This window comes from Gallus gallus, chromosome 8, assembly GCF_016699485.2.
Source record: "Gallus gallus isolate bGalGal1 chromosome 8, bGalGal1.mat.broiler.GRCg7b, whole genome shotgun sequence".
Taxonomy (NCBI): Eukaryota; Metazoa; Chordata; class Aves; order Galliformes; family Phasianidae; genus Gallus; species Gallus gallus.
The window spans coordinates 6,794,077-6,820,875 of record NC_052539.1 but is presented as its reverse complement, the minus strand read 5'-3'; the positions used below and the strand labels follow the sequence as shown (position 1 = coordinate 6,820,875).

The window sequence follows — 26,799 nt, the reverse complement described above, 5'->3', positions numbered from 1 at the left end:
CACATGTCACCCTTCTGTGGAAATAAATGGACCCAAGATACGGAGTCCTCATTTGTTATTAGGCAGAAGCACCTAGGAAATGTGAGTCAAAGGTGTGAAAACATCCTGCTGTGGTCCTTACAGGAGCCTGGAAGAAGAATGTGATGATGGGGACTTGCTGGATGGAGACGGCTGTTCCAGGAAGTGCAAAAAGGAAAAAGGCTTCAACTGTGTTGGTGAGTCCAAATGGGTTTAGGCAACCTTGCTCAGCAGGAATCAAACCAGTGAACTACTCACACATCCCTCACAGCAGTCCTAGAGCACGTGGTGATGCACCACATCACAATAAAGTGTTGGTCTGCAGCTGGAGTCATCTCCAAGGCTTGCCAGGTCCTTGAGATGGGAAATCCCAAGGCCATGTTGCCAGCATGCCTCTTTGAACAGAAGATGTGTGGCTGGATCTGAGTTTGTAAGCAGGGCATTCCCCATCTCCTTTAGGGGAGCCAAGCCTGTGCTATGTGCATGATGGAGATGGCGTGTGTGAGCCCTTCGAGAAAACCACCAGTGTCATGGACTGTGGTCCCTACACGCCGGATGGATACGTGGACCTATGGGCAACAAAAGCTTATGCCTCCCATCAGGATGAGAAGTCCTGCCCTGCTTCCTTGGTCACCGGAGAGCCCGTTGCAAAGGTGAGATTAGGCATAAGTAATAAAAAGGGCTTTTCTAGCAATGTCCATATAGTAAAGCTGGAGAATTCACTGCCTGTGCAGGAGTGTAGTAAAGAGATAAATAAATCAGTGCAACTCTGGACTACTGTGTTCCCATGCAGAGAGCCAGCAGATGACTGGGACATTTCTTACATCCCTCTTTCAGCAGCTTCTAGGGCCAGGAACTGCAGTGCATGGAGGTCCCATCCAAACAGGGAGCATCTCCTCTGCACCATGCAGTTTGATAAACAGCGACCACCCCTATCCCACCAGCTTGATGTACAGCTTGGAGCATATGAGTAGTGCTATAAAGTCAAATAAATAAATAAATAGAATACCTTATAAGGTCAGGGCCTGAAAGGATAAAAATCACACGTGCATCAACATCTGTGTTGCTGTCAAGCTGTCTGTTCTGGAGCCAAAGCAAAAAATCAATGGGAGAATTCCCATCTTTCATATCGGCTTTGGAGCAGAGCCCTGGAGGTCTAGAATGGGATTTCACATGATCAGTTGTTAACATGATATGTGTATATTCTTTGCTAACAAACTGAAGAAGGGGAAGAAGCGTAGAGAGGGTACATATTTAGCTATCTGCACATGCACTTCAGTTGACCTAACGTAAGGCACATTCTTCACAAGACCCGAATCGTGATTAAATTGTTGGTTCAAGTGTCCAGTGAGCTGCCTTGGCCTTGGGTGCCTGATCCTCTAGAAGGACATGCATACCTACCTCCTAGGCTTTGTCCTGCAGGCCTATGGAGATGCCTGAGGTCACTGATGTGGCTGAAATCTGGCATTCAGGCAAACAGTTTGCATCTTCAGATCTTGTTGACTCAGTCACAGAGACTGTGGTCCTCCTACCATCCTAGAGCCTGGTCATTATTCCTGGGCATTAGCCCCACAGGCAGTACGAGGTACCTCGACAGCTTATTTACAGCATCCTAAAAGGACAGAAGTCTCCTGTGCACATGGTGGGTGGTGAGCTGTCAATCCCACATCCTAACTAGCCTCATGCTGGGAAATACCATATCTCTACTTCACATTGCACTGAACCTTACTTTAGAGAATTAAAGAGAGCCTATAAAACCTTTCTCCCACTTTCTTCTTCTCTTTCTGTATTGAAAAGAAAAAGCAAACAAAAATGCTCTCTTTTCAGTCATGTAAATCCTACCTTCACGCTGTGCCAAAGGACCTTTCCCAGGCTGCTTGGTTCCCATGTGCTTCCAGCCAAGAGAACACTCAGGATCCAGATGAGAAGATGCCCTTGGGTGGTGAGAGAGTTTGGCTGAAGGTAAGCAAGGTGTGCAGTCAGGGATGGGAGGATTTGCTTGCCTTTGCCCCAGCACTTTGGCGGCCGAGGCTACTCCTTTTCTGTCCTTCTGCAGGAGCTATAGGAGTCTTAACTGCTGCTCAGACAGGGCTATGTATCCCACTGAACTCTTTGCAAAGCCCACAGAAGCCAGCCATGGTGCGCAGGTCCTGCCCCTGCTGACCCCATACCAGCCTTGGGGGCTCTGGGGAGAGAGCCTGGAGCATCAGACCTCCTCATCCCAGCAGGCAGAGGAGCAGGGCAGGGCAGAACCAAGGGTTAGGCCTACGTGATTTTTACAGCATTGATTTTCTGGCCACGGCGCAGAGGTTTCATGGCTCCTGCCTGGTGTTGCTGGAAAGCTGGGCTTGGGCTTGCTGCCTCCCTGCAGCCTGAGGAGCACCTCGCCTGCGTTGCTGGGGGCCGTCTGCACGGGACATCAGCCTGGGGCTCTCAGAATCACACAACAGAATCATAGAACAGCTTTGGCTGGAAGGGACCTTAAAAACCATCTAGTTCCAACCCCCTGCTGTGTGCAGGGCTGCCACCCACTCAAACTAGAGTCAATAAACTTTGCCGTTGCCTCTCTTCCCTCTGAGCTCCTCTGCCTCTCCAAAGACCAAAGAACTACTTTTAACTGTTTTTTTTTCCTTCTGTCTGTGCTCACAACCTACTTTCCAGCTTCAGTCTCTGGTGCCAGCCATGACAAATGGACCCCCTTTCTTCTTTTGCTAGTGTGAAGGCAGAAATCTCCCTCTGCCTTACCTAGATGAAAGCTTGCTTTCCACCTCTCACCAGGGGTTAAAGCATGTTCCAGTTTTATTGGAGCTTGTGGTCAGTTCTCTTCCTCTATGGATGTTTATATTAAAGACTTTCATTACTGGTTCTCCATGCTCTCTTTAGGAGCGCTATTATTTTCCATCCATAAAATTATTTATGGACTAGTAATAAATATGCCTTTTTTTTCCCCCCCCTCTTTTTTTTTTTTTTAATAGTTTGCCTGATTGGTAACATATTGGGTTGGGAAAGACAGATTCTTGTTGACAATTTGCTTAGCACACCCGCCTGCATGGGCAAGAACTGTTCACACATGCATGTGCACGCTGTTTCATAGCCAGTGATCCCTATGGCCATTTTAGAGCTGCACCTGTGTCACCCAGGCTAAAAACATGCCACAAGGCTTGTCATGGGGTAGGAATTGCTTCCCACTGCCTTGCTGAAGAGGTGGCACCAATGGGCAAGGGAAAGTTTGGGTCAGGCTGTAGGCAGGCTGGGGGCAAGAGGTGCACATGGCTGTGCCACCTAATGAGGCATCTACTGTGCAGATGGGAATAATTACCATGTGCAGATCTGTGGCCACGCTTTGTTCTCTGTTTCCAACACATCTGAGGAAGAGAGGAATCAAAATCACTTGGAGGCAAGTCAGGATGCGTAACACACAGGAAATTAAACGGGAAGGGGGAGAGAGAGGGAGAAGAGAAATTAAGATAGCTTGCTGTGGTCAAGCATGAAATATGTAAAAATAAATTAAAAATATTAAAAAAAAAAAGAAAGAACTGGGATGTTAGATGAGTCAGCTACTGTGGCTTTAACTTGGGGCCACTCTGCAGGCTGGCAGACCTGAGCTGATGCAGAAGGGTTTCTCCTGCTCTGATCCATGCCCACATCTCTTCCACCCTTTGGCTGCTGAGTAAGGATGGGGAACGGTGGAGATAATACCTTCCTGAGCCCCATACCAGCACTGGGGTAGAGCTGAACCCCACAGTGCCTATAAGCAATGCCTGATGTGATCAGCTGGGACTTTGCCTCCCAAACACAGCTTTGCTTTGAATTCCTGGGCTTCATGTATACCTGTGTTCAACAAAAACACTTGGTAGACTGGATCTGGATCAAAACACATCTTGGTGCTGGGGTGGGGGAGAAAAACATTTCTATCTTCTTACTTCCAAGGAACATCTGCCCCACCATGCCTGATGGCATGCATTTCCTGGTTGTCTCCTGTAGCCTTTGGGGCTGCAGACAAGTGGGGAGCTGTTGGCTCCTTGAGCAGGCAGGACATCCTGCCACAAATCTTTCCCCATGCTGGCTGACAGACAGCTCACAATCACTCTGAGTGCTGGGGCCAGTTCTTGTCTTTAATGGAAGTATTGCAGTGGTGCTCTTGGTGACTGTGCTCTCTGGATGCACCACTTGTGGGGTGCAAGGAGGGTGAGAGAGGGGGCTGTCTGGGTCTTGGTTAAGTGCTGCCCTAGTCCACCTCTTTCTCTCTCTCTCATGGGATCACGAAGGTTACATTAGGTGTTCTCACTCTCAGGGTCTCCTTTTCTCTCCTTTCCCAGGTGTGCTTCGAGAGACCTGTGGTGCCAACCTCCATCCTACTCTTCCTGGCCTCTGATGGCACCACCCCAAGCAACCAGCACAAGCCGCAGGTGACCATCCAGCTGGGTGACGTGGATGGGCTGAACCACTCTTTGGGTGAGCATCCTGTGTGCTGTGCCACCAGTCCATAGCATCCTGGCAGGGACATTGGCAGCCATCTGTCACTGATTTGGGACCTGGTATCTGTCTTCCACCTTGCAGCACCTTCTGCTTCCTAAACATTTTTCCAAACTGATCCATTGGGATGTATGGGCAAGCAGGGGGAAGAAAACCAGAATGAGAGGAAAAAGCTCCCAGCTAGCAACCTTTCTTCATCTTCATCTTTCAGGGACACATGAGCTGTCATGCCAGCAAAACCCACTCATCATTAGCGTGACCCACAGCCAGGAGCCATCATCCCTCTGGGCTGGATCAATGCTGCTCAACTTCTCCTCATCACTTGTGGGCATCACAGCTGTGGCCCTACGGACACTGGCTGTGCCTGGCCCCTCCGAGCCCCCCATCTGCCTGCTGCAACACAAGGAGGGACATGACCAGCAACCCTACAGGTATTGCCTCCCCAGGTTCTTCTCTGGGTATCTTGGCTTCAATTTTAATGTTTTTACATGTATATGCTTGCAAGCATGAACTTGAGCAGTTGGATCTGGTGGCTTTCAGAGGTCTCTTCCAACCTCAAGCATTGCGATTCACTCTTTGAGTTGTTTCATGGCTATTCTCTGGTGGGTTTGGAGCTGTCACTGGAAAGTCCAATGTCAGTAGACTTTTTTTTAAATATTGCTGTGGAGGGAATAGGGCAGGGAAAAAAAAGCAGTGTACAGCCTGTGCATCTGTATAGAGCTATGCTAGAGGGCTATTTCCTGATGGCAAAACTAAGTCCCCTCTGCTAAGAAGCTGTTACTGAAGGTCACTGAAGCTGAAACGTGGGTTTCTTCTATAAATGCTTTACCAACATCAAGACCATCAAATCCAATCATTGACCCATCACCACCCTGTCCAATACATCATCATCTCACCTCACCCCATCCTTCCACACACCATGGGGCACGTTGGCCCCCACTGCACCTGGCACCCTCCCTGTGCTGGCTTGTGCTGCCTCACTGCAACAGACTGGTAATGATAGTAGCAGCCAATTAGCAGTGCTAATTAATTGATGTCAGGCACTCAACAATGCCCACCTGTCTTTATAAAGCTGTAAGTGAGAGGCAGTTTTTACAGAATGGGGAGCTCTTTCCAAGCAAGTGAGCAAAAACACAAGGAAGGACCAATATCTAAGGTAGACTAAGCTAAGAGCATGCCAGAAATGCAGACATGAGGAGAATGAGGGGATAGTGCTCAGGTTCATCCAGGAGGAGCACTGGGGCTGCCAGCCTCTGGTTATTAAATCCATACAACTGGGAGTGCTGAGTTTGGGCCTGAGCTTTTTGGGAGGCACTGAGAACAAAGGGCTCTGGTTGGGGTCATCACATCACTGCTGCCATCCTTACTTTTCTTCTGTTGATGACCCCGGATAGGCAAACATTCCTGATAATGAATGAGTGTGCGCGCCTGTCTAAAAGCTTGTGGGATCACAGTGTGATTGATTTATGTGGGGCTCTGGAAGCTGTGAATATCCTGCAGTCACTTTTGACTTTTTTTTTTTTTAAGTGCATGTGTGATTTATACAGAAACATTAATCAAGGTGAGTCAGCATATAAATATTATTCTCAGCCTTACATTAAAGGATCAGTGTCCACCTGAAATGCAGACTGTTTCCTCCTGGTAGCTGTTAGAGCTATGTACACACATGCTTCCAAGCCCCCAGCCAACTGATGTGGTTTTTCAATTACATTTTCCTCATCCTTGAAAATAATTTTATTCTCTCATTGCTTGGGAGCTTCCCATCCCCCCTCAGAAGTGACCGTAAGGAGGAGCAGACTGACCAGACATAGCTGAGCATCGCTTGTGTATGGGCAGATGTAAAAGGGCAAATAGCAGAAAGTGATTGTTACTCTCTCGAAAGCTCCATAGAAACACATAGCTGGTGAGAAAGGAGAAAGTCCAAGATCCCGTCAACTTATTTCTGTTAGACAACAGTGGCTCCACAGCAGAGAAGGTTCCTAGGCACATCCCACCTGTGGGAAAAGCACTCTAAGTCTTCCATAGGTAACAGGCTCAAGGGATGAAGTGCAAGCCTGTGTGAAGCCAGCTCACCTAGCACCAAAGCATGCAGTGCCTGCTGTCCCCTGCAAACAGCCATGGAAGGACCCAACAGGAACCTTGAGCCTCCCCGCTCCCTTCCCTTGCCTGCAGCACTGAGCTCCGCAGGTGTAGTGCCATGGCTGGGCAAGAGGAAGGCAGCCAAAGGGCTGGTCTTTGGAGAAGACATGTCCTAGAGCAGCTTCCCCTGGCCAGAGTTTCCAGCCATTAGCAGATATTGGAAACAGGGCTGAAGTAATCCAAATTATGCTGTCTGAAGACGTTTCTGCCTATCAGCCTGGCTGCAAGAACACCCAAGTGATTCTCTTCAGCTCTCTGCAGCCATGAGGCAGCTCCAAGCACCCCAGACACAGGCTGCTCACCTCTCTGCATGGCTTCCCGTGACCAGCTGTGGGGTGGTAGTATGTCAAATTACAGCTTACGCTCATGCCCTTAGCAAACACACTGAGTGAATCAGATCCACAGAGTTTTAGGAGTAGGAGGTGTTATTTATAGTATTACTCTCTTGGATAAGAGGCTTGAGTATTTAGAGGGGGGGGGGGGGGTTAAGCTCTGATTTACAGTCTCCAGTAGTCTCACTAATAATACAAGATCTACCTCTGCTAAGGCAGGAAATATCCAAGTGGGTTTTTTCCTCTCTTACTGTATTCTTTAAAATCTATTTCATCTCCAGAACAAATGTACAGCGGTATTGCTATTTTTCAGGAGTAATAATTGGTTTCCCATAAAGGCAGGTGGAGTCTGGGGAAAAAAAAAATCCCCTATAAAAAACACAACAGGAATATAAATTCTTAAGAGGTTTAGAGATATTCAACTGTAAAAGATCACAGAATATCTCTGTGTTATTCCAGTAAAGAGCTGAATGGACCATTCGCACACACCCAGCCTCACATGCACAGTATGTAAGTGCTTTCCTAAAATAACCCAAGAGAGGGACAGTAACAAAAGCAAGAAAGAAATGAGGTTTCCTGACTTTGGTCTAGAAACGCTCATTGCCAAAATAATAAATATGGTGGCTTGGTATTCCTGTAACATCTTTCATCTCAAAGTGCTTCGCAGGCTTAGGGAAACAAAGGGACTGCATTTTTGCTGGTGAAATGCAGCAGGCATCAGACACTAGGAAAGCACATCCTTGTTTGGAGGAAAGAGCTGCCTTCTCCTTTCAGAGCTGCTTTGGCCATCACAGGTGAAAGAGCAACACCAGAGCAGGTAGATGTCCCTCCTCACACATTGCTCCCAGCACTACAATCCCTTGTCCACTGTCTCTGCCAGCAGCCAGGGCACATTTTGCCTTCTGTACCCAACGAAATGACACAAGGCCAAGCAGAAACCAGGCTTTTAATGAGTTTCCTAAGAGTTCCCCTCTGCAAAGGTGGATGTGCCCAATGTGAAGCCTGACCAAGGGACTCTCCTTTGGGATTGACCCTTCCCAGCCATAGCAACCCCAAGCTGCACCCAGCTTGAGGAATGCTGCTCCCATCAGGATGCCATCCCACCAGGCTCCAGCTCTCAAGCTTTCATGCTTTTCTTTACATTTTAAGAACTGAGCCACAATCCTCCTGTTTTCCTTGGTACGGGCTATAGATCGAACCAAGGGAACGTTGTTCATTTCCTCTGTTATTTTTATTTTTAGCTCAGCTTTGTTTTTAGAGTGCTTTATTTTATGTTAGCATATGCTGGGAAGTGACTTGGCAAGTTAACAGGAGAGGTGCTACAAAATGCAGTCTGCATTGTGTTTGTGTTTCCTGCGTGACACCCTCAAAAAGCCCATTTAGCTCAAGAGCTGGCTTTGGCTTTTCTCTATATGGAAAGGGAGAGAAAAATCAGAGGAGGAGCATTTTTACATATTTCCAAGAGGTAAGTGCTCATCAGAGCAGGTTGTCTGCACCATGCACATCCTCCCCTGCGAGAGAAACCCTCTCAAGAACCAGAGCCATGATCCTGACCACCACCTTCCCCACAGCACAGGCTTGCCTTCGCCTTACCCTCTGCAATCACACTTATTAAGCCTATGAATGAATATCCTAATGAGAATGAACCTAAGCAGCACACCAGCATCTTTGCACAGCCTAGCCATCACCCGAGTGCTGAAGATAGGATAACAGCCCCTGTGCAGGGGAACTGAGAGCAACAGAAGCATAACACCATAATGGGATGGAAAGTACAGCAGTAATAGCAGGGTGGCAAAGTCTTTAACTGCAGCAAATGAAGACAAGCCCAAACAAAGCAGTCACAAGCATTAAAAAAAAAAAAAAAAAAAAAAAAAAAAAAGGCAGCACTGCTTACCTTCAGAAAGCCCCAAGTAGGCAAGGATCTCCAGCAAGATGCTCCCACCTCCCCTGCCAACCCTTAAAGGAGGTCTGGGAAGGGGTGGATCCCGGCTCCAGCCCTTCCGGTCACTCAGATTCATTACATGCACCTGAGCTCCCCTGGGTTGGCCCTGCCTTCCACCAGGTGCCAGGTGCTCAACCACTGCTTCAGGCTGTGACTTAGCATTGGATGAGGAACTATATGGCATGAATAAATAATCAAATTGATCTATATCATAGAATAATAAAGGTTGGAAAAGACCTCTAAGGTCATCCGGTCTGACCATCAACCCATCACCACCACGCCCACTAATCACGTCTCTCATGGTATTGGATGGACCAATGAAAATGGTTGGATGGACTTCTGAAAAGCCCCCACTTTCTGCACTCCAAATATATTTTGGTGCAGTAAGCAACAGGAACTCTCTGGAAATATATTAAGACTGAGCTCCTCGGGTTTCTTTTTCTGCTTTTGCCTCCTATGGCTACAGGGAGGCCAGAAGATCATTTGACATCTTAGTAGTCAGTGCCTTCTCTCTATCTGTGGGCTGGATGACAGTGGATGAGTCACAGGGATGTTATTGTTTTGGCAAGTTTCTTTGGGAGTCACGTAGAGAAGCAAACATCTTCTCTTGAGGTGGCAACCTCAGTGAAGATCTTAATCAAGAAGCATCACCACCGTTGGGTCTGTACATGCAGCCTGCTCCCACAAGGATGGTTGCCATCAGATTTACCGTAATGCTGTGAGACCTTTCCTCTTCATGAGAAACATGCCCGAAGGGAGAAGAAATTCCCAAGTATTTCCAAAACACCTTTCCTCATTTCCTAGCTATCCTTTTTTGCAACATTGGAGTAAACATCTTTTATCTCCCTGATGTTCTGTGCTACAATCTGGACTCCACCAGCGTGCATGCAGTGACTACTTTTAAATTCAGGAGGTTTGGCTGAAGGCTTTACCTTTCCATCAGCACCTTCCATAGCCCCCCCCCCTGATTTGCACTACGAGATGAACTTCATATAATAATAATTTTCCCCTGTTAAAGTTGGATCTCGAGCTGTTTTAGCAGCAATGTTTGGGTTGAAAGCTTAGGTAGATACAACAGCAATTTGTGGATGATTTATTATACTTTAGGCAGCTGCACTGTATTTGACTTGGCTTAGCTTGGCTTGGGTAAATCCTTCAGTATTCTCTGGGTCCTCCGAAATAATGACTGTAAAATGCAAAACTTTGTCTATTTTGGAATTTGGGATTCATTACAACAAAACGAGCTCTTCTTACTGACACTCTCACCCCTGGTTCAATGTGTTCCCTTGGAGGTGGTTCCCTCTTGCTTTATATTAAAGAAAGATCCCAAAGGAAAACCTCTACTCTAACTTTGTAGAACTGATCCATTTTCAAAACAAAGCTCTTATCATTCCAAAGCAATCAGGGCCATTGCTTGGCAGAATTTCTCAGATTTCCAGATCTGAAATTTTCTTTGATGTGTGAGTTATGGAACTTGATGAGCCCAGAAAGTCGTGCAGGCTGGTGCTGATGTGGAGTGAGTTAGGAGAAAAAGCTTGGTATTTTGTAAAAATGTCGTTGACAAATCATTAGTCTGAGCTTCAAAAGATGCTGAGATAAAAATGGAAAATGGAAAAAAGGAACCCAAAACATTGCCTTGCTATATATCTTGTATGGCCCGAAGCAGAAATGGCCAAGTGTCAGGGGTTTGCAGCTGTGATGCAGGAATTTCATTTATCATCAAAAGGAGAAAGAGCTCCTTCATGCTGAGATCAGAACTGGGCTAACTGCACTGCTTCCTTGTCCAGCCTTCTCTGGGGCGTTCCAGGGCTGGGAGCAATGGCTTATGCCACCGTGCTACCTGAGCAAGCAAGGCATGTGGGTCGTGATGGGGCTCTTCTTGTCCTGCATTTGTATGGCAACAGGCTCAAAGGATCCTGTCCCAGAGTATTACAACGGTGTTGGTAACCATAAATGATTGAAGCAAGGATGTAGGTAGAATGATATACTTTTAACTGAGCTTACTGATGTATTTGGGAAGAGCGGTTTTCAGTGGCGTGAGCCCCTTGTTGGGTCTGGAATAACAACATCAGTCTGAGAGCTCAGTGCCACTCAAAGCTTGGGTGCATGCCTCAGATCATGTCCCAGCTGAGGCGTGGTGGGTTTTTGTTAGTCACACAGAGAGTGGTGATAGGTTAATTATCTTCTCGGGAAAGGAGAGAAAGCTAATTATTTCTGAAAGATATCTATATACACATACAGACAGCGTGCGTGAGTGTACATGTGTAGTGCATATAAAAAAGTAATGTTTCAATCTCACATTTTGATCCAGAATTATAATTCTCTTACTACCTCAACGTAATATTGTCCATATATAATGTAGAAAGAAACTTGCTTGTCTCCTGATCTACTTTCTACCAGCACCATCAGTTGTTTCCAAATGAGTTGAAAACAAAGCTGTGCCTGGTGGTGCTGAAAGCAATCTGTGCTCTGCCATTTGCTGTTCAGTGATGGCACCATCCCAGCTCCATGGCTGTCCCAGACAATGCGTCTGTCACCACTCGGCCAGCACCCTCAGAGTGGCCCCATCCCAGCTCTGTCCTGGCTGGGTGCACCCATAGGGTGCCACCACCACGCAGCCCGGGGTGAGCATGTCCTCTGAAACTCATCGTGGCTTCATGAGAACATTTCATAGAGTCATAGAATCTTTAGAGTTGGAAGGGACCCTTAAAGGTCATCTGGTCCAATTCCCCTGCAATGAACATGGACATTTACTAACCCATCAGGTTGCTCAGAGCCCATTCCAGCCTGGCCTTGAAAATCTCCAGGAATGGGGCATCCACCACATCTCTGGGCAACCTGTGCCAGTGCCTCACTGCCCTCACTGTAAAAGACATTTTCCTTATATCCAACCTAAATCTACCCTCTTGAGATGTCATGTCCCGGAGGCTCACAGAACCTTTGCAGAACCCAATGGGGCAACCCAACCTACGGGTGTCTGGCCATCCCGCTGCTCAACCCCCCGCCACTTCCTCAGTGGCAGGGCTGTGACTTGGTGAGATAATCCCTGTGTGCCCAGAGGTTATAGGGGTGAGGAGTTCCTTGCTGTGGTGTGTTGTGGTGGTCCATCCTACCAGGGCAGGAGGGATGCTGCTCTTTGCTTGGGGTTTCATAGAATCATAGAAAGGAAGTAGAGGAAAAGACCTCTGAGATCATCCAGTCCAACCATCCACCTATCACTGGTATTTCCCACTAAACCACGTCCCTCAGTACAACATCTAAACGTTTCTTGAACGCCTCCAGGGTCAATGGCTCTACTACATCCCTGGGCAGCTTGTTCCAGCGCTTCTGGTGGTCTCCAGCATACTCCCATGCACTGATTTCCTATGTGATAAGGGAAGGGTAGAAGAGGGCAGCTCGGTCCCATTCCCCTCGCACACAGGGCTGGGGCAGAGGCTGTGTCACGGGGAGAGGGCACCGGTGGGGAGCGGAGCAGCCCGGGGAAGGTGGCTGCAGGGAGGAGGGAGAGGAGAGGGCTGCAATTGGTACCAGATGCCCTCAGAAGCTAATGACCTGACAAACGCTGTGCTCATAAAACAAATTCTTTAAAAAGGAAGCAAATGGAAATATAAGCTAGTGAAAGAATTTGCAGCAGCTGCCCTGAAACCATTTCTCACTTCATAAACAGGTCTGCATTGAAAAAACAGCCCCTTTTTTCTTGTTCTCCTTTGTGGTCCCCTCCCGTGCCATTCCTCCCCTCTGTCTGTGCCCACCAGCTCTTTGGAGGCTGTGTCCCACAGGTTTCCACTGTGCCTTTGACCAGATCTGACAGCACATCTCGTTCCCTTTGCATCCCCGCTGGCAGCAGTTTCTGTGCATTTGTGGAATTCCTGGCCGTGCGTCCTCGGCTGGTGGGGTCGGGCAATGCAAGAGGCAAAGGCAGCACAGTGTTTGCTTTTTGTGTGCCAAACAGTGCACAAAGCTGTGGGTAGCCCCACGCAAAGTGAGGCTTGGCCAGGGATCAGGGGGAGTACTAAGGGGGCACCTTCCTGCTCCAGGAGGGCTGCTGGCATTTTGGCACTGGTACTGCTTGTAGATGGTTAAAAAAGCAAATGAAACAAAACAGTCCTGACCACCAAATGTCCTGGGCATTAGCTTGTGGGAGAAGTTGTGTTAAGCCCATGTCATGCCCTAATTCCATCCCAGTTAATTCATCCACTGGTGCATTTCACTGATGGAGAACTTGGTCTCCTGGCTAGTGTTGCTCTCTGCTCTGGGGTGTTTTGTGATGCTTAATCAATGACCAGCAGGTTTTTTGGCAGGGAGCTGCTGTAGTAAGGAAAGGGCTGCTTGTCTCCTGGGAACAGGTGACACCTTGCAGATTTTCTCAGCCCTCTCACAACCTGAGATAGTTCAGAGGGGAGGGTTGTTCTTCCCTTATCCATGTCTCACCTTGGTGGCCACAGAGGAGCTTTAGAGCTGGACAGATGTGTGTTGAGGTGGTCTTATTCCCAAAGAGCCTGGCAGGTAGTTGGAAGGTCATCTCATGGTTGGCTCTCTGGTATCTGCAGAGGTTTCTGGTCCAACAAAACTTTGTCTTGCAGTTGGACACGTGCTGAGGGTTCTCTGATGTCTTGTGTAGGGTTTGACACACCTGTTGCCCTTCTAATGGTAGAGGATTCATCATAGAATCACAGAGTTATAGAAAGGCTTAGGTGGGAAGGGACCTTAAAGATCACCAAACTCCAATTGCTGCCATGAGCAGGCTTGCTAACCACCAGACCAGCCTGCCCTTTGCTCCATCCAGGGCTCCCTTCATCTTTCCTTCCACATGCATCCATGACTTGCTCAGCATCCCATGCAGATGCCACCTGGCCAGTCTCCCTTTCTGCAGAATGCTGGGGACCTGGGGCCGACCCTTCCCTCTTCTCCTCCACAGCTGTGCCCATGGTGCCTGCTCAGGACTGGGAAGCTGCACACAGCCACTGCTCGCCCACGTCGCCAGCCTGAACTGCTCCTCGGATGGCCCGAGGCACATGGAGTGCTCCATCACCTGTGAGCAGGGCTTCGTGCCACGCTCTGGCAGCGGGAAGAGCCTGGGCTCTGCACAGGTGAGCACCACCGGGATGGCGGTGACCCTCTGACTGACTGCTGGTTTCCAAAGGTTTCCAACCTCAGATTCCCCACAGCTTTTCCAGCACATGGCAGTCTAACAGCAGCTCTGATGCTGGACCACGGTGCTGGTTGTCCTGCTCTGCTGTCATCCTCCTACATCCCCAAGCTGTCCTCAGCTCTTCCAGGCTAAATGCCACAGCAGGGAACATCTCAGGCCAAGGCAACATGCTCCTGCAGAGGGAGAGGCAGCCATTTCTCTTTTCTGGAAGGGAGGGTTAAACATCCCAGGGACATTTTCTCTTTTAAAGTCAAAGTTAGTGGCTTGGGGAAAAAATGAAGTCATTGCAAAGTGACTATATTTAGACGGCTACAGAGGAGAACAGCCTCTGGGAGCTTTTCTTCCTTTGTGCTTCCTTGCCCAAGCCTGTGAGGCAGGGCAGAGGTCAGCATGAAAGGGCTCATCCTGCTTTCCAGAAGGCCAGGATCTGCCTCGTAAAGCTGTGAGCCAGCTCTGCTCTCAGCCGATGATGAGGAGACCTGGGGCTGACGGTCCTCAGAGCAGAGCAGCTTGGATGTAGGCAGTCACCTTGGAAGGGCCTTGGGCACAGCGTGTCCCATCCTTAGCTTGTTCCTGGAGAGGGGGCAGAAGTCTCCAGGGCTGAGCTGGCTACCCCACAAGCCTAAGGCAGAGTGTGAACTCACCCAAATGGAGACAAGCAGAGGTGAGTCAGGCACGGGCTGGGTCCTATTTCTTTTGGAGATCCCCAAGTGCTCACCCTGGTAGGCACTGGGAAGTGCAGTGAGGCAGGAGGGATGCACCCCTCAGCCCCTAGTCACTGGTGAGGTTATTAATTACACAGCACCACAGCTCTGTGGGACAAGGCAGGCCCTTAAGACACAAGGAAAACAAAATAGTATCATCAGACCTGAAGCCACATGAAATAAATCTGCCTTGGGTGACAGTTTTTCTGTGTTGGGCAGCAAAATGGGAAACTTCTGGACGGAGCTTGGGCATGTGGCTGTCACAACTGGTAGCAGTTTACAGGCGCCCTGTCCTGAGCCCAAAGTGATCTTCTATGTTGGGTGCAGGAGAGGGCACCCTGGGGTGTCTGATATGGAGCAGTCCTTTGATGGAAGGGGGAAGACCCTGAAAACTTCTATGATGAGTGCTGCTGCAAGAAAAGAGGTACCGCATAGTCCTTTCCTAGTCTGCAGATGAGATGGAGGAGAGCATGGCATGGCCAACAGGTTGGTTTCCATGCCCACAGCTCTACATTTCCCCAGGTCTCCAACAATTTGGCTGTATGACCCTCCATGCAAGTATGTATCTCCAGGCATTTTTAGGAAAGAATGCACAGCTCTCCACTGGATGTCCTCTGCGCCATGACCTTGCCATGCACCAAGAATCACCCACTGCCTTTGGGTTCCAGCAAAACACATTGGCTGGGAGCACAAATCATAAGTCTGACTGCACAAGAGCGCATGATGTTGCTCAGACAGTGAAGGTGCAAGGAAAAGAGTTGAAAGAAACCTTTTCTTTTTTTTCTGCACACCCTCTCTGGGTTAGGGGGCTGGGAATGGAAACCATAGCACACCATCATGTACTGCTCTGTTTTGGCAAGGTCAGTACCCTGTATTAATCATATGAAGGGCTCGAACCCCTGGCAGCTGGGACTCGGGTTCTCATGCAGGCCCCCAGCTGTATAAGAGGGGCTATGTGATGACAACTTGTAAATGAGATTTTACAAATCTCTGATTTCAGTGAAGTCTGTGGGCGTGACAGGATCAGGACATTTGGGGAAGACCATTCAACAGGAGAGGTGCCCATCAACACCTGAGTTAAGACTTGATCATGTTGGGGAGAAGATGGTAGTGTGCAGAGCTGGGAATAACTTCTTACTTAGGAAACTGTTGTGTATTTTCAAGTGTTTACTTTTTCCCTTAAAGGTAGTAAAACACTGCATTAAAGCTCGCTTGCTGGGGTCTGATGGAGACTTGCTTTCTCTGTAGCAGGAGGTGGTGCTGACGTGCAGTTCGGGGCGGTGGGACCAATCTGTGACTTGTGACCCCGTTGACTGTGGTGTCCCTGACCAGTCACATGTCTACTATGCGGAGTTCTCCTGCCCCATGGGGACCACCTACCTGAAGAGATGCTCCTTCTCCTGCATCCACCCTGCCAAGCTTCGAGGTACAGTCTGGGGTGCAGAGGCATTTAAGTCTCCCTTTTTGGTGCCTGTCCCAGGTTGTTCAGGACTGAACAGTAATACTGGGAATTTCCCAGTTTGCTTCTGCCAACCAGGTGGGCCTTTGAGAGTCCTCCCCAAATGATGGGCACACTTGAGCAGGGGCACCATGGCATGGGAAGGGGATACTCCTTGTGATGCCCACCCCTGGTTGGCGGCCCGCCTCCTCAGGGATCTCTTCTGCTAACTGGTGAAGTCTGGTTGGCTGTGGTATTACACAGATGAGTGAAGCAAGAGTGCAGACAAACAGAGAGGATTTCAGAGAGCCGCAGATGGCCTGGTGCCTGGCGGCTGTGGGAAGTAATGTGGTTCAGCAGGCCTGGGGCCTTATAACGCCATAGAGACTGATGCCCACAGCTGCAGAGCAGTCTCAAGATGTGCACCACCCAGACACACAGCAGTCCTCCAGACACGCCACGGCCTGGCTTTCATTCTGCCGACTCCATCGATACCCGCAGGAATGTTTTTAAGCCACGTCGGAGAAAAAGAGCTACTGTTCCTGTCTATGCAAGGCTGAGCTGGATGGGATTTCGGGGGTAATTGCCTTGACAGCTTCAAGCATTGGGACTTTATGTGAGTTTCCACCAGTGCCTTCGCTCTGAACAATCGCATACAACAAATCATTTTAATGGGTGCCCTATTTTACGGCGACATTTATAGCCGAAACGCATGAAAATCATTTACTGTTTTTTTAGTTAAATCTAAGGAGCAAAACTGGTGGAGAATTAAGGTTTCATTTCATGACAGGAGGGAACGCCGCAGATCCCAGCGTGAGCTGATCAAAGGGCAGCGCCCGAGCGACAGCTTGACGGGCCAAGCTCCGCACAGAGCCGTGCCGTTGCCTTCAGTGGGTCAACCGAGGGCAGGCATGAAGCTGATATTTCCCTGACAGCCTCCTCTTGTTCCTGCTGAAGTCAACGGGAGGTTTGCCACGGGCTCCCTTGGCGTCTCATCCATGGGTGGCTTCCAGCAGCTGACAGAGGTCCTGGTGGGGCTCCGCCAAGGCCTACAAGGCAAGGGGGACTGCTGAGTCGTCAAGGCAGGAACGTGTCTGCTGCTTGTTCTCCCCAAAGGCTCTCAGTGCTCATAAATACTAAGAATAGGCAAGGAAAGGATTACATGGCTCCTGTCACGGCACTCAGAGGTGGGGACAGCCCATGCACCGCAGCTGTCAGGAATGCTGGCACTGAGCAGGAGCACGGCCTTGCCCTTGTCTACGAGCTGTTGTAGGCAGAGCGGTGAGCTTATAAAAAGAAAGTGATGCTTGGAGGGAGCATGGAGCTGTCTGGCTGTACCATGAACCTGCTGGAGGCCCAATACAGAGCTCCCAAGAGAAAGCCCCAGTTCTTTGGTTCTACTTTTCTTCTTGCTCATCAAGAAGCAGCATCCATAATGCATGGTGGATGCAGGCCTGGGCTTTTCTGGCAGGCCATGTGGGGTGAATGGAGTTGTGCTGAACTAAACACGAGAAAGGGTCTATGTTTGTGTTTTTGTCATGCACGAAAGCTCTCAGCCTGCCGAAGGCTCTCCTCAGGCATCACCAGAGAGCAGGGCTTTAAGGGAGGATTTGGGGGAAATACACAGAACCAAGATAATTTCTGCATCCCTCTGAAGCTGTCCAGCTGTGCATATAATCTCTGTACGCATTGCCTCCCGTGGTGTTGTTACCCTCTCTAACAAGAGGATGCATGCTGGTAGCTCAGAGCTTCCCTCAGAGGTGCTCCAGCAGTGACCCAAACTTTCTACTTCTCTCCTGGTCTCAGGGATGAACCAATGGCTGACGTGCCTGGAGGATGGGCTCTGGTCTCTCCCTGAGGCCTATTGCAAGCTGGAGTGTGACGCTCCACCTGCCGTGCCCAACGCCAGGCTCCTGGTCCCACGCTGCATGCAGGGCAACCACGATGTGGGCTCCATCTGCCGCTACAAGTGCAAGCCTGGGTACCACGTGGTGGAGAACACAGCGGGCAAACCTAAGAAGTAAGTCTGGGATGGGTCTGCTGTCTCTTCTCCTTCCTTCTCATGAACAAAGAGGACAGGTCATGATGCTCTATCTCCATCAAAGCACTGCTTCGGCTGCTGGAAGAGATATGAGGCAGAGTAGCTTGCTCTCATGCTTATTTCTTCAAATACGAGAGGCGTTCCCCCACTTTAGGATAAATCAGATGGGAGCTCCATATAAGCTGCTGTGTATATTAAGTGCCTTAACCTGAAGCATGTGAGTTGTCTGGTGCAGCTCAATGCACTTGCCTCTTGCCGAAAAGTAAGCGTGTGCAGAAGTGTTTGCAGGCTCTCGGGTAATTCAGTAGGGATGTGATAAGGTGACAAGTGATCAAAACAGGTCACAGCACTAGGACTGTAAGAACAAATGACAGCCTTCTCTTGGGGTTAATGTTTTACCCCCTGCACGTCTTGGCTAAATTTGATCTCGAGCGTTTGTATTTCAATTGGAGAAGATTTTCCCAGTGCTTTGGGGAAAAAATCCTGGTGATTCACTACCAGCACTGTGATGCTGGAGGGCTGAGCAACGTTTTGTCTGCGACACCTCCAGCTGAAGTCCCCTTGGATATGGTCGCAAAAGATTCCCTGGCACCAGCAGGGTCCTCCCCAGAGTCCCAGTGCTAGCCCCAATCAGATAATTATGTGCTCATTGTTTAATGCCCTCTTCCAGTTTAAATTGGATGCAGACTTCAGCTCTACTTTGCTCTGGGGTAGGGTTGTTGTGCACTGGGAAGCAGCTGCCAAATTTCTTGCCTGGTAATGAAGGAAGTGGTTTCTGTAAACAGTTTTTCACAGTGTTAGGAGGATCTCTTGGGCCAAGAGGAGCAGAGCAAATTACGACTATGGCTGCAGTCACATGGGCTGCTTTGCAAACTGGGGAGCAGCGTGGATGCCTGTGGCATTCAGGCGCTGGGCGTGCAGCTACATCAGCACAGTCCCAGCCCTGCTGCCACCTCTGCTGTGGCAAAGGGTGTCCTCTGGGAGACCTCGTGCTCTTCTGGTGTGCGTGTGTCATCTGTGTAGGTCAGGACAGCCCGTAAAGCAAGTACCAGCCTTGTAAAGGACTGAGTGCTGCACAGGTGCTGATGGGCACAAGAAAGCAAGACTGCTGCTTTTTTTCATCAGCCTCCTGCAGTGCCTTTCTCCCATATGTTGTGTAGAACACCACAGCTGCTATGTCTGTAGTGGCAGTCCAAGCCCTGGAACTTTGCCCCTAAGACCACCACCCTCTGGCCTGAGCCCTGGCTGAAATCTGGCTGTCTCTGCCCAAGTCCAAATGCTCTTGGATGCAGATGCTCGTGTGATTCCCTCAGCTGTGTTCTGTTAGGTGAACATTAATGCAGGGGCAGGCACTCATTCAAGGATGCTTGGAAGGCTCCTGCAAGCTCGGTTGAAGTTCATATCCAATAGCATAAGTGGAAGAGAAAGAGGACGACAAAATAGGTTGTTTCAGAGAAGTTGCTCTTATCTGTTAACTTGGGTGAGGAAAAGCCCCTCACAGATCTGTGCTCAGTCAACAAGGGATCCCTGAGGGAATGCTGATTGTGTAATTAAAATCCTGCCAGAGATACGCTGCCTTTCTTCTGGCAGGATCTCTTGACTGACGTGAAGAGCAGAAGCTCCTTCAGCTCTTTCCAAAGGAGATTTGTTTTTAGGCTGGAGAGCCCAAGGAACAGCCTGCATTCATAAGCTGAGCTTTCACACCCAGCTCCCAGATAACAACAGTAAGGGGAGCTGTATATACACATTGATGCTTTGTGAGGGGAAGTCTGGTCTGGGGCAGTGTCTAGGCAGTACCACTGCACCCATCTGAACCACCCGCTGGTTCGACTTCTGAGGGGTACTGTGTTGCAGGGGTAATACAATGAGCTGGGAACTGGAAAACCCAAACCCTGGAGAGATCTCTTCAGCTCCTTGTTAGCTTTCCCCAGTGTGGGATGAAAGGTCTCGGAGATACCTTGAGGGAATGAAGCAAAAAGGGAAACAGGTCTTTTTGCCTCCTGTTCCTGCTTGCTCCCTCCCTGCCCATGACCAGTTCCTGGGATGAGCTCTGAGAAGCTGGCAGGACTGTCAGCAGATGCACTGGTGAGGCTGAGGAATAAATGGCCCTTCACCAAGATCAAGGGATCCGTGAGACATCCCAGCCCCGTGGAGACGTCAGCCCCTCCACCTCTTGCTCCCTTCAAAGACAGCAGCAGGCTGGTGGAGACCATGAAGGAGAAAGAGGAGGCGGGGAACATGGATGGGAAGGTGGCCTGGAAGGAGTTAGCTGGCTGAGGGCTGGAATGGCATCAGAAGGACGGCAGCGGGCAAAGCAGGACAGCCCAGCCCAGGGATATCACAGCCTAGCAGGGCACTGGGCCATGCACATTTGTGGTGGGTACAAAGGTGCAGGGCTCTCACTTCTCCTGCCCACATCTGGTCCCTTCCAGATAAAAGACAAACATGCAGGCAGCCAGGAGAGCCAAAAGCCAGGTAAAGAAAACAGGCTGTCGGCAGGGCTCCGTGTCATTTCCACTTCTAAGACCTTTGATAAAGATTTACTGTCCAGGTTGCCCAGGCTGTAGAGTCCTTACAAGCTAGCCTTGCTTTCTTTTAACTTCCCATCAAATCTCCCTCCTTCCTCCCCCCTCTTTTCTGAAGCCACCAGTCTCCTGCCATGGGAGGTGAGGTGGCTTTGTGCTCATTCATCACCGCTCCTGTGTGGTGGACCCCAGCCTGGGGCTGGATCCCAGCCAGGCTCCTGCTCCCACAGCCTTGGGGCTGGATGGGGCTCATGCCTTCACATTGGGTGCAGCCCCAGGCGTCTCCCAGTCTCCTCTCCCCATCAGACATCACGCTGCCCAGCTGGAGGGGGAAGCGTTGACTCTGATTTTCCTGGCTTCCTCATTAATCCTTGCAAAATGCCGCTAAGCCAGATCAGAAGGAGTCAAGGGGCCTGGAAACTTCAAGCTGCTTCAAGGTATTTCTTATTTTATTTATTTTTTTTAAAGCCTCACCCTTCCCTCCTCCGTGCCTGAATACAAGCTGCCCCCTTCATATGTGCAGCGGTGGTCCACATGCCACCCTCTGCCCTGGGGTTTGAAGGCACAGAGGCTGGCGGTGGGGCAAGCCTCTAGAGAAGAGGGACTGCAATCCAGGTCTGGAGGGGCTGCAGAGGGACAGGGAGAGGTCATGCATGAGGTTACCCTGGACCTCAACCAGGATCCCCAGCAAGGGCAATGGGGCCGCACAGCATGACATGCATCTGTGTAAAGACCATGGGGTGCCTCTCCCCAGCCCTTCCCAGCTCTGTGCCATAAGGCCTCTGCTGCAGGTCCGAAGAGCAACTGTGATGTGCAGTGGCTGCATCAGTTATGCCCAGGTGGCCAGGTGTGCTGCTGCTTTGAGAAGGGGTTTTGCTCGGTGCTGGAGGCTTTGTACCACTGCTTTGCTCCTATTGCCCTAAAGCCATCAGCTTAACCTCTGGTGTAGCTGCAATGCAGCAGTGCAAGGAAAGCCCTTCTCTGCTCTGATTTACTCCACATGCCTGGCAATGACAGAAGGGGAAACTGCTGCTTGAGGAGTTGGACAAAGTGTTCAAAGCAGTGAGGTCTGATGGGGATGTCTTCGAAAGGTGGTGAGCATCATCCTGGTGCAAGGGCTAGCAAGCAAGGGCAAGAAACCGGCAGTGGGCTGAAGCTGCAGATGTCCACAGTGAGATCTAGAGATGTTTCTCCCCACCACCCTTCCAAGATTGGATATAGTTTCAATTCTCTTTGGTCAATTCAAGGCTTCTGCTTGAACTGGGGGCCCTGCCATGTCCCCTCCCTTCCTGTGCCTTCCCTGTGTTACTGCTTGTGTTCGTCAGAGCAGGAAACATCCGCCACTTTTATAAAGTCTCTAGAAAAAATCAGGTCTCTGACTTCTGAAAGCAGAAGGGGATTCTGAAAGAGTTTCAAATATTTAAAGAGGGGAATGTTTTGAAAAGGCTCCCAAATGTCCCATCCAGCAGCACCCAGCAGAAACATACACACATGCTTTGGGGTCAGTCAGACACATGTCCACAGCATGGTGCTGCCTAGGATCTAGGCAGATCCTAGGATCCTCTGCCTAGGAGTGGGCAGAGGCAAGCAGCGGGCATGGGCATCTGGTGGGAGTGATGCTACAGAGGGGAAAAAGATGAAACAAGAACCAAAGAATCAGCACAGGTAAAACTCATCAGCACTGTAAAAAGCCATGTGTCAGTAACTGGGTCAAAGGAGTTGGACTCGATGATCCTTATGGGTCCCTCCCGACTCAGGATGCCCTATGATTCTATGATGTGTCCCCAGCTTGCTGAAAGCCCCACAGGGTTTTCGTGCTCTTGTGCAGAAGATGTGAAGTCTGTCTTGCTGCCAAGGCAAGGAGACAGAGAAGCGGGTGGGCTCTGCTCCTGGCCTTTCTCTCCCCTTCTTTTTCATCCTCTTTTTGGCAAGCGGTTCATGCTGGGGCCATTTCAGCAGCGCAAGCTGGTGTTGGTCTGCTCTGGTGCGGCAGCTCCTCGGCGAGAGTGGGATTGACAGCTCTGGCCGGCGTACAAAGAGGAGCCTCAGCAAGGCTGGGCCTGGGCCAGCAGGATTTACAGGGGAGGCTCGCTCCTCCGGCAAAGTATGCAGCTACTGGCGGCAGGACAAGGCAGCCCTGCACGTACCCGCGGGGGCTGAGGGCAGAGAGAGATCATCCGGAGGTGCTACAAAGGATGGAGGGTGATGGGGAGCACAGGAAAAGGTGTCTGGGGCTCCAATACCAGTGCTGTGGGAAGCGTGAGAAAAAGTGCCCGGGGCTCCTGAATCATAGAATCATTAAGGCTGGAAAAGATCACTAAGATCATCTACTCCAACTGTCAATCCATTGCCATCATGCCCACTAAATTGGTGTGATGGGGTGGTGGGCGGTGTGAGAAGCATCCAGGATTCCTAAATCAGCACAAGGGGAAGGAAGGTCCTCGCTGAGCATAGGTTATCCTGGAGAGCAGCGTGGGAAAGCCCCACGCACGGGGTTTTCAGAACCAAGAAGGATGCTTTCTGGGGTCTGCAGCACAGCTTTCTTTCCATCTCCCTTCCCAGGAAGTTCCTGAAGGTGCAGTGCCTGGAGAGCGGGCAGTGGGAGGAGGGACGCTGCGTCCCTGTGGTGTGCGAGCCGCCCCCGCCGGTGTTTGAGGGCATGTACAACTGCACCCAGGGCTTTGAGTTGGACAGCCAGTGTGTCCTGAGCTGTGAGCCACCAGGATCACAGGTGAGTGATGGGACGGACGGGGGTCAGACACGCACTGGGCTTCAGAGCACTTCAAACTAGCAAAGCTTGGCATGCTGGGGCATTTGGGTACCACTAAAAGCAAAACTGGAGCTCTTCTCACTGCTGGAGATGACTGTGGTGGTGTGGGTGCCAGCCACAACATGGGATGCACCCCAGCTTAGGGTGTCTCCAGACCCTGGTTTCTCTCTCCTCTCCAGGTCCCTATTGTCTGCACCAAGGAGGGCACGTGGACAGAGGAGTTCAAGCTGTGCAAGAGCCTGCAGGGCACCTGCCCTCCACCTCCAGAGCTCAACCTCGTGGAGTACAAGTGCGAGCAGGGGCATGGCATAGGTGAGGGCAGGAGAACACCCTGCAGAAACCCAGACCCTGTGTTGAGTCAGCCATCCTGGAGAGCCAGCTGGAAGGTCACGGTGACTCTTCTACTTGGGCCAATTCCCATTAAATCTATGAAAAAATAGTTTTTTCTTCAATCTCCTCTTGAACACAGAGCCCTAGGGTGGCTTTAGCCCTGTGCATCCCCTGCTAAGTTAGAATTGCCATCAGCGTAAGCACTTCTTCAGAAGCAAGGGCTGACTCATCTCTAGGGCAAGCCCAGCCCTCTGCAGTGCTTTATCTCACCCTCCAGCTCTCAGTCCCACCGTAACCTCTGCACTTAATGTGACTGCTGACATATGCAGGGTTAATGGGGCAGGTCCAAGATAAGAGCTGGAGTGACAACTGGGTGTAACAGGGCGCTTTCACCAGATGAGGGACCACATCATACATTTCTTTCTAAAAGACTTGGTCGTTTTTCAGCTGCAGTGCCGTCACAGTCATTACATCCCACCTGGCATCCCGCTGGATGGGACATTAGTGTAAAACCCAAAACTGGCTTAGGCTTGGCCTAAGGTAAACTTGGGACAGACCTGATGTGAAGCTGGGACTGAAGCTGGGACTCACCTGCTTTGCCAAGTGGGAGTTTTACAGCTTTTTTTTCCTCCTGGTCCCAGGCAGTCATGGTAGAACTGTTAGAAATACTTTCTGACACGTCAACAAGCAGCTGTAATATCCAGAACAGACATGTTTTCATGTTGGGTCCTTGCTTGCCATCATGGCTTGGATTCACCTCTTCAGGCATGTTTACTTGTTACCTCATTCAGGAAAGGGGTATCAGCTGCACAAAGCTTCTGTAAATTCTCACATAAGTCAGGTCAGGGCTGGGGGAAGAAATTGTCAGCTGTTGGTAGGCAAAGGATCTCCTTCACATGAGCCTCTGCCCTCAGTGAGGAGCCAGCATGTTGGTGTCCGGCACTGTCCCACAGCAGGCAGTTTCCTGGTTCCTGCTGCAATCCCTCAAGGCTGTCTCTCCTTCCTCAGGTGCTGTGTGTGTACCTTCCTGCATTATCCCCCCCAGCGATCCAGTCATACTGCCCGAAAACGTAACTGCTGAGACTATGGATCACCGCCTGCAACCCACCAGAGTCCAGGTATGCGGGGAGGGAGCATTGCTCCAACAGAGCGTTCACGATCCATATATGTGGGGCCCTCAAAATATTTACAACGTGGCCAAATCAGTCTTCCCTCTTCTCTATCCAGTGTTTTTTTAAACAAATCTCTTTGCTTTGGGTAAAAAGAGGGGCAGTAATTTGGGTGAAGAGCTCAGGGTTGGCTGGTTTTCTCCACGAGTGCATGCTCAGGAGATGCCTGCTGGTTGCTCATCCTGGCTACCTCTGCCCTGATGTCCACTTGGAGCCTGGGATGAGCTCCACCAGAGTTGGCATGGCCAAGGATGCATCCTGCTGCATATGCAGGTGTAAGGCATTGGAATAGGCTGCCCCGGGAGGTGGTGGAGTCACCGTCTCTGGAGACATTCAAGAAAGGTGGAGATGTGGCACCAGGAGATCTGGTCGATGGGCATGGTGGGATGAGTTGGGCTTGGTGATCTTAGAGGACTTTTCCAACCTTAATGACTCCAGATGTGCAGTTGCTAGCCTTAGACATAGTGGCAAGTCCTTCATCAGTGACCTCTGGTCCTTGTGAATGTTACCCACAGCACAGCATAGAGATCAAATCTCTTCTGTAACACTGTTCTTTGCCCATCTGGACCCCTTCTGGGTATATCTCTGTGGTGCTGGTGTAGCAGCTGATGATGGAGGCATGTAGATATCCAAGCTCCCCTTTTCCCAGGCTTCAGTTAGCTCTGGTGGAGGTCTCTGTAGTGCCCACCTTCATCTTCCCGGATACGTCTTGGACCTGCTTCACCCAGGCCAGCAGAAGCCATGCCTGTTCTCTCTGCACCGTGCCTGCTTCATATGATGCCATGAGGCCTCAGGCTGATTCTTCTGGTTCATAACCAGTGCCCAGGTCCTTAGCATTTCTTTCTCCTCTTCCACACGCTGAGGATGCTACTGCACAGCCTCCTGCCCTCTGAGACCAAAGCTCAGTGTAAGCTACTGGCTGTAATGTGAGCTCTCCAGGACTTGCAGGATACCTTTGTGAATGAAGCTAAACACAGGAATCCCGCTGACTTTTGGGATGTGCCATATGCGATTGGCAGCCAAGGTGCTGGGATGACTGAGCACAGATCAGAATTCACCCCTGGCAGAAGGCAAGGCGCGAGCCCTGGTCCCTGAACACCTGGCAGCTGCAGTGCGGCCCCGGGCAGTGTGTGCCTGCCAGGGAGGAGGCATTGCCATCAGCTGGGAGCTGGCTCTGCTGCCAGGACTGCTGGCCACCCGCTCGCCTCTCCCTCCCCATCCCTTACTCATTCTGTAGGCAAAACAGCTCAAATAGCTCACATAGTTTGGATCTCCGTGGCACGACTTTCCCAAAATGCAGCTCCAACGGGGTAATATTTCTTAAAATAAAACCAAGATGCAGAAGGAAGGAGGTGGAACAAAGGAAAACAAACAGTCCTTCTGGGAGCTGGCACCCCTATCCAGGCCTTCCCCTCCCCCCAGGAAGCCGCAGGAGGTCCAGCAGCATCCCCACGCCATGTCTCCATGCCTCTGCAGCAGCAGGATGCCCGTGGCATGTGGGATTGTGGAGCTTGAGCCTTGGACAGATCACCAGGTGGCTTGGCCACGGGTTCTCATGCAAGGAAAGCATTTTGGAGAAGGGAAGATTGGTGTTATTTTAGACATCAGCACTACCCCTCACAGCATCTCTGTGCCTGGACTGCCTTGCTTTCGTCTCTGCCTCCTGCTGTGCTTGTGTTCCCAAGAGCTGCCACGCTCCCAAGGTGATGGGGAGGATGTGACAAAACACACAGGGACTGCAGAGGCTGCCTGGGGAGGGCACT

The 26,799-nt window shown here is 50.3% G+C and overlaps 1 protein-coding gene across 2 annotated transcripts in view; it reads left to right on the top strand.

The window, feature by feature from the left end:
* PAPPA2 (pappalysin 2) overlaps nt 1-26,799 on the top strand; it is a 75,647-nt gene that overhangs the window by 32,451 nt on the left and 16,397 nt on the right. Inside the window, exons 9-19 of one of the 2 annotated variants that reach the window (XM_040704898.2) lie at nt 124-215; nt 478-671; nt 1,846-1,980; nt 4,338-4,473; nt 4,706-4,925; nt 13,826-13,997; nt 16,015-16,189; nt 18,008-18,221; nt 23,330-23,498; nt 23,717-23,849; nt 24,876-24,985. In XM_040704898.2, the coding sequence (XP_040560832.1) occupies nt 124-215; nt 478-671; nt 1,846-1,980; nt 4,338-4,473; nt 4,706-4,925; nt 13,826-13,997; nt 16,015-16,189; nt 18,008-18,221; nt 23,330-23,498; nt 23,717-23,849; nt 24,876-24,985 (1,750 nt within the window). Of the gene's footprint in view, nt 1-123; nt 216-477; nt 672-1,845; nt 1,981-4,337; nt 4,474-4,705; nt 4,926-13,825; nt 13,998-16,011; nt 16,190-18,007; nt 18,222-23,329; nt 23,499-23,716; nt 23,850-24,875; nt 24,986-26,799 lie in introns of both variants that reach the window. The other variant, XM_040704897.2, reaches the window with a different exon arrangement.